At 48.3% G+C, this 7,556-nt stretch overlaps 1 protein-coding gene across 1 annotated transcript in view; it reads left to right on the forward strand.

Moving 5' to 3' along the window:
- Positions 1 to 117: 117 nt before the first annotated feature.
- Positions 118 to 7,556, forward strand: part of SDHB (succinate dehydrogenase complex, subunit B, iron sulfur (Ip)) — a gene marked incomplete at its 5' end in the record, with an annotated part of 8,536 nt that continues 1,097 nt past the window's right edge. Inside the window, 5 exons of the mRNA XM_009069749.1 lie at positions 118 to 203; positions 2,526 to 2,662; positions 3,402 to 3,518; positions 5,995 to 6,096; positions 6,263 to 6,385. Coding sequence (XP_009067997.1) covers positions 118 to 203; positions 2,526 to 2,662; positions 3,402 to 3,518; positions 5,995 to 6,096; positions 6,263 to 6,385 — 565 coding nt within the window. The remainder of the gene's footprint in view (positions 204 to 2,525; positions 2,663 to 3,401; positions 3,519 to 5,994; positions 6,097 to 6,262; positions 6,386 to 7,556) is intronic.

The raw sequence follows: 7,556 nt of genomic DNA on the forward strand, positions 1-7,556 counted from the left end.
TGTATTCATTGTAGTAGATTAAAATCCTGTTAGGTGCTGCTCAGTTGAGGTGCCAGAGCTCAGGCCCTGAGGTTGAGGGGGTTGTACAAGGTTAACTGAGTTTGGTTCCTATTTTAGGTGTGGACCTATGGTGCTTGATGCTCTGATCAAGATTAAAAATGAATTGGACTCTACTCTGACCTTTCGCAGGTCCTGCAGGGAAGGTAAGGATTTTCTAGCCTGGAATAGTTTTTGTTGCAGATAGTTTATGTGTAACCACCAGAAGAGTTCAGGTCTCACTCTTCTCTTCCATCTGTGAGTATAAAATAGTGAATCAGGTATTAAAGTTCAAGCTCATCCTCACAGTGTGTAATCCCACAACACTGAGCTGCCAGCTCTGATATTTCCTTGCACAATCCCAGTTGTTCCAGTTTGTCTCCTAATCTGGTTCATCTTGCTGCCCTCCGGTGCTGGGCTGCGTGGGGAGATCCAAGAAGAAATTCCAACAGTGAAATTGAGGGGGCAGAGGTGGAATGGGAATGAGCTCTAGGGGCTGTTTCAGTGCTGCTGTGGAAATAAGGCAGGATGTAACTGGAAGAGTACTTAGGACTTCTAGGAATAGCTTCAGGAATCTTTTTTTTGGCCCTTTGACTAAGCTCAGGGATTGATTGAGGAAAAGGCTAACTGGTGGTTTGACGTTGTGGGTGGTTCTCATGCAGGTACAAATCAGCAGGGCTGTAACTGCACTCAAAGTTCCCTGTCCAGGTGACTTTCCCTATTAAAAACCCTCCTAATTCATGGGTCATGTTGGGATGCTGAGTTATGGAAATGCAAGAAGGCAACATAGTTGTGAAACACATTCCTGTGTGGAATGACTTTGGATTTAATGAGGTGGGTTTGGAGGTATGAGAGATTTAAGGATAGTTGCTGCCTAAAGATGTTTGGACTTGGATGGAAATGAAAAGCACACTCCAGCGCAGCCATTTCCTGTGGAATCTGCATGGCAAGTAGAGGAACTCCTTAGAGAGTCCTTCTTCTCAGTGTCTGATATTTAGATAGCCTGAACTATGCCCGAGCTGGAATTCATTGCACTGAATACTTTCCTCGGAGAAGACAGATTTTCAAGATGGGCTGGTTCACTCTTGCCCCTCTTCTGCCATATCCCTGATGACACATTCCTGTTGCATCTACGTGTTCCTGTGCCTGCAGTCCTGCTTCCCTCTCCAGCTGCCTGGAAAATACTTGTAACAGTTCTCCAGTGGGAGGAATAATCTTGTTCCAGTGCCAGATGAATCTGGCAGTGAGGGACAGGCCAGGCATGAGGTGGATGAGCTGGTCAGGGACATTGCTCTGACTCATGTCATTGAGATGTGTCAAATCCTCTGAAATGAGAGTTTTGCCCTTCCAGCATTCATCTTGTTTCTAACATGACATTTTTGGGCCGTGGCCTGAGCTGGACACCAGAGCTGCCAACCCCATAAGTGTCTGGGACACTTCTGCAGTGGTTTTCCTTGTAAACCTTGGCCTTTCCTGGCCTTCAGCTGATCCCTCTTATTACTGGCAGATCATTAGTGGTGTCATTTAATCTATTTGTTAAGCTATTTATATGCTGTTGGCGCTGGAGAGTCTCCTCTCACCTTTGGGAGTGCAGCTTGTGGCACTGCTCTGCCCTGCTGCACAGACACTGAAAGATCTCCTGGCTGAGGGATTTGGGGAGATGTTCCTGACCTGCAGGGATGCTTTGAACCATTTGTCTCCTCTCTTATGAGGAGAGACTGCAAGGCTGGGCCTGTGTAATCCAGAGAAGACTGAGAGGAGATCTCATCAGTCCATATAAATATCTCCAAGGGGTGTCAGAGGATGTGCCAGACTCTGTTCCATAGTGCCCAGTGACAGGGTGAGGAGCAGTGACCATAATCTAAACCACAAGAAGTTCCACCTTAACATGAGGAAGAAGAACTTCTTTCCATGGAGGTGGCAGAGCACTGGAACAGCTACACAGGGAGGGCATGGAATCTCCTCTGGAGACATTCCAAACCCACCTGGATGTGTTCCTGTGTCACCTGCTCTCGGTGACCTTGCCTTGGCAGGGGCTTGGGCTGGATGATCCCCAGAGGTCCCATCCAACCCCAGCTATTCTGGGATTATAACTGATGAGGATGGACCTGTTTCCCATGCTATAATCTTAGCTTTAGCTGCTTCACCTCGATACAACCTTTGCTCCCAACCCATGAGCAAAGCTGAATGTTTTCCCCTCCCTAAGTCACGGGTAAAACTAATGAATGATGCAAAAGCAATGAGGTGTCCAAACCACTTGTTTTCTGCTGTGGAAGGAATTTCACAGGGAAAATGTGTTTAGGCTTTAATGAAAGCAACAACTCTGTTTGTTCTTTATTTAAGTAACAACATGTTTGGCCCAATGGCAACTTGTGGTGTTTTTCTTGTCACGCAGAGTTTCTTCAGGAGAGCCTAAAGGTGTGTGTGAGGCAAAAAGTAGGATAAAAGAGTAAATTTAACACTTTTTACTCTTTTTCTCTCCCACTCAGGCATCTGTGGCTCCTGTGCTATGAACATTGCTGGTGGGAACACCCTGGCCTGTATCAAAAAAATTGACACTGATGTGAACAAGGTCACAAAAATCTACCCTCTGCCCCACATGTATGTGGTGAAGGACCTCGTCCCGGTGAGTATCAGCCTCTGGCAGCTTGTGACCACAGGTGACACTGTTCCAGGCAGTGTGGGGTGGGAAGGATGACGTTGGGAGGTGCCAGCAAGATCAGGTCTCACATTTCATGTGTTACTCGTGCTGGTGTGTTTTGGGTGGGTCTGAGCTTTGCAGCTGTGACTAAATCTGTCCTCGCTTGCAGGAATGTGGCAGGTTGAGGTAGGAAATGTCACCTTCTGTTGGAGTAGTGGCATGTTTTTGAGCTCTCATGCATAAATTTGGTATGAAGCTGTGTTAGGGAAGGTTTAGGTGGATATTAGGAGAAGGTTCTTCCCCAGAGGGTGGTTGGGCACTGGAAAAGGTTTAAGTGGAGGCTGTGGCTGCCCCAACCCTGGCAGGGTTCAAAGCCAGGTTGGCTCAAGCCTTGAGCAACCTGCTCTGGTGGGAGGTGTCCCTGCCCAGGGCAGGGGGTTGGGGCTGGATGATCTCTAAGCTCCATTCCAACCCCATGACACACTTTTATATCAGGCAAAGGTTCTTCCCCCAGAGGTGTTTGGGCACTGAACAGCTCCCCAGGGCAGTGGTCACAGCCCCAAGGCTGACAGAGCTCCAGGAGTGTTTGGACAATGCTCATGGTGGGATTATTGAGGTGTAGGGCCAAGAGTTGGAGTGATGATCCTTGTGGATCTCTTCCAGCTCAGGATATTCTATGAAATTCAGCTTAATAAACATGACCTCTTTGCTTTTTGACTCCTAGGACTTGAGTAACTTCTATGCACAGTACAAATCCATTGAGCCTTACCTGAAGAAGAAGGATGGATCAAAAGAGGGCAAGCAGCAGTACCTGCAGTCCATAGAAGACCGTCAGAAACTGGTCACTGCTTCTTTTCTACTGTTGAAATCCCTTCCAGATAAGCCCAGAGTGAAATGTTAACACACAGCAGCTCCTGGTCCTTTTGATGGTGACCAAGGTGCCACCGGCATGAGTGGCATCGGCTCCTAAAACGCAGCACCATGGCAGAGCTGCATGGCTGGGGGCAACCTTGGCTAATGAGCTGCTGTTGTGGTTGTGATGAGAGCTCTGATCTCATTTCCCCTGTCTGCACAGTGAAACTGGGTGTTTGGGCAAACACTCTGCAGGCTCCAGGCTTGTAATATTGCAATGGAGATAAGGCCCAGCGGGTTATTCCGGCACGCAGGCTGTGGGCTCTGTCTGTCTGTCTGTCTGTCTAGCCTGCAGAGCAGTGTTCTCATGCTGCTGCTTGCTGGGGTTTACAGCCCAAAAAGCTAATGGCAAAAGCCAAACTCTTTTGGATGTAGAGACACAAGCATGAGTGCAAGCGTTTGGGTGTCTGTCTGGAGCAGAGGGTTATTTTGAGATTTTTTTGAGGAAGCTGAAGGGTGTCTGAGGTACAGCTGGGACATAATAGCTTCTTAAAAAGCTGAGAGTGTGGGGAAGTTTTCCGCTGTGTCAGTAAATCAGCAGTTTCTTTGCCTCTCACTTGTCTGGGTGGATCCATTGCTCCATGGTTCAGAGCTCAACCTGTCACTGCACCACTGAGGAGGCACCATATGGGCAGGCAGCCTGGATTTTGGTGAAAGAGAGGTGGATGTCATGGAATCCTAGAATGTTCAGGGGTTGGAATGGAGCTTAGAGATCATCCAGCCCCAACCCCCTGCCCTGGGCAGGGACACCTCCCACCAGAGCAGGTTGCTCAAGGCTTTAGCCAACCTGGCTGTGAACACTGCCAGGGTTGGGGCAGCCACAGCCTCCCTGGGCAACCTGTGCCTCACTCACAGTATGAAACTCCTGATATGAACAGCAAAGAGAGGTTGATTAAAGGGGATTCAGGGAAAACACCTGAGCTGCAGAGATATTTGGAAGTATCCCACTCAATGGAGCTGACACCCCATAATAGCCCAGTGGTGTGCCCCAGATGTCAGGAGCACCATGTGCCTGTGACATCTGAACAACCACAGGGTTGTACAGGCTGAAGGAATCTCTATCCAAGGGCAACAGTTCTCCTGCATCACTTCCCAGCATTATCTGATCCATGTGTAATGACTAAAGGGACATGCCCTTCCCTTGAGATAATTTTCTCATTCCAGTAGAAATTTCCAGTATAAAGCAGTGTTCAGTTTGGCTAAAGCCTTGAGCATCCTGCTCTGGTGGGAGGTGTCCCTGCCCAGGGCAGGGGGTTGGCACTGGATGATCTCCAAGCTTCATTCCAACCCCTTAACATACTATGATCCTATGAAATAAGGAAGCCTAAAAGCAGCAGTGTTGCCTCAATCTTTGGCACAGCTGATAATCTTCATTCGATTGAACTCATTGCTGAAGTTTCTGTTCCTTTGAGAACAGCCTGTGTACAGGAGAAACTTGGGAACTTCCAACCTTTTTCTTTAAATGAATCATTTGACATGGTAGTTAAAAATAAGACATTTAGAGTGAGAAGGTTACTCTGTGTAGCTTTGCTAAGTCTTTCTGAAAGGGTTGTTAACAAACTTGCAGGAGTTCTGGCATCAGGTATCTTTGCAAACTAAATTTAATGAGACTTTTTGTCCCCAGACAACTTTCAGATACATAAATTAAGTTGAGTTATACTGTCCTTTAGCCTGAGGAGTTGGTTGAGCTACTGGGAGACTTGGGAGATCCTCTGCTCCTCAGAGTTTGTCTTCTGCCCATGTCACTTCCATGGAGGACTAACTTTGTGCCTGAAAGAAAAAGACTTTATACAAATGTGATATGGCTCAATCCTGGCACTGTTGCTGTTCAGTGAGTGCCTGGGGATGTCCTCAAGCACTTGCTAAACCCTGAGCTCTCCCTCAGGCTGTTGGGCAGACTTTGCTCTTTCTTCTCTACTGCAACACAGCCTTGAACTGTTAATTGGTGACATATCTGTTCTTTCCCTCCCTGGGATAGGCTGAAAGAAGGAAGGAATGCAGGAAAATCAAACAGCTGTCACATTTTTCTTCAGCTCATGCTTCTCCCTGTTGCCACAAACCCTGGTTTGTTAGATGGGTTATAGAACCATGGAGTGCCCCGAGCTGGAAGGAACCCACAGGGATCATGGTGGTCCAACTCCTGGCCCTGAGTTGGGGGTCTTGGGTGGAGCTGGAAGGATTGCATGTGACTTGTTCCAGGCCTGCATGAAGGAATTGCTCTCCTCCAGCAGCACTTCCTCAACATAAGGTTTTTGGGGCCACTCTGTTGTGGCAAGTCACTAGAGGGGAAAACGCTGAGGGAAGCACACGGTGCTGTAAATCCCCTCTGGAAAAAAAAAAAAAAGAAAAAGCTTTGTCATGAGTTTGTGCAGTGACTTGCCTGTGGTCTCCCCCCCACCATGCAGGACGGGCTCTACGAGTGCATCCTGTGTGCCTGCTGCAGCACCAGCTGTCCCAGTTACTGGTGGAATGGGGACAAGTACCTGGGCCCTGCAGTCCTGATGCAGGTAAGGATGTGTCCCCTCGTCACCTGGCACTGCTCAGCACAAATATTTGTGGCTAGTATTACACATCCTGGCCCAGAATTCTTGAGTTAGGTGTTGTTTTTTGGAACCTCATGCTGGTGACAGCACCGTGAAGGTTTTGGGGTGTGTGACATGTCATGACTTCCAGGCCTATCGCTGGATGATCGACTCCAGGGATGACTACACAGAGGAGCGTCTGGCCCAGCTGCAGGATCCCTTTTCTCTCTACCGCTGTCACACCATCATGAATTGCACAAGGACCTGCCCCAAGGTATGTGTGTCCTGTCTGTGGAATCACAGAAAGGTTTGGAAGGGACCCTAAAGCTCAGCTCGTTCCACCTCTCTGCCATGGGGACACTTTGCACTAGCCCAGGTTGCTCCAAGTCCTGTCCATCCTGGCTTTGAACACTCTCAAGGATGAAGGAGCCACAGCTGCTCTGGGTGACCTGTGCTAGTGGCTCAGCACCCTCACAGGGAAGAATTTCTTCCCAATATCCCATCCAACCCTATCCTCTGGCAGGTTAAAACCATCACTCCTTATCCAGTCACAGCTCCTTTATGGTACTGGTACTCCACAGACCTTTCTCCATGTCTTTTTTGAAGTTCCTGGCTCATTCCTATTGAACCTGTTTGACACTGATGGGAAAATACCCTCTTAGGCTTCTATTTTCTTCAAACTTGCTGTGGCTTGTTCAGCATTTTGAAACACAGTTGCCAGCAGTCATGACAGAGCAAGAGAATGTAGCAAAGCCTGTATTACACATCATAGGAGCATCTCTTCCTCCTGACCTGTGACTGGCGACCTGTTTCCAAGATTTAGGAGTGTGACAGGAGAGCACTGCCAGAAATGCTGCAGGGAGGTTGATCTTGCATAGCTCAGGCAGAGATTTATGAATTACTCTCAACCCCCACCCAGGGCAGCCTGAAACTGTGTGAGCAGCTCCCCCAAGGTCTTGTGCAATTGATGTGAGGGGGGGAAACAAGTTTTTAGCACCTTTGGGGAACATGTTTCCTGCTGGCATCCTGCCATCAGGACATGTCTGTTCTCCGGTGTTTCTCTGGAAAGCTGAACAAGCTTTCCCACATCAGAGTGTGCCTCTTCCTCATCTTGCAGTGACCTTGTGCTGTTGTTGGGCAGATGATGGAGTTCTGTTTTCCTGCCAGCTGTGTTTCTAGCCAAACTTTACCTGCACCTGCTGGTGGAGTTGTTCTCCTTGTGCTGTGGAAAATAGGAAGGGAAGTGTTTTGAGTGAATCTCAGGTGTGGGGAAGATGAGATGCCTGAGATGTGGGTTGATGTGACTGTCAGGAGCACTGCAGGATGATTTTGGTGTGTGTTTTTCTGAAGTGATTCCATGACTACACATAATTCCTCCTTTTCTAAGGAGCTGGGATTACCCATAGCTCAGCTACAGGCGAAGGTGCAGCTGAAGACCTGGAATG

The sequence above is a fragment of the Acanthisitta chloris genome, unplaced genomic scaffold, assembly GCF_000695815.1.
Source record: "Acanthisitta chloris isolate BGI_N310 unplaced genomic scaffold, ASM69581v1 scaffold23172, whole genome shotgun sequence".
In the NCBI taxonomy this organism is placed as follows: domain Eukaryota; kingdom Metazoa; phylum Chordata; class Aves; order Passeriformes; family Acanthisittidae; genus Acanthisitta; species Acanthisitta chloris.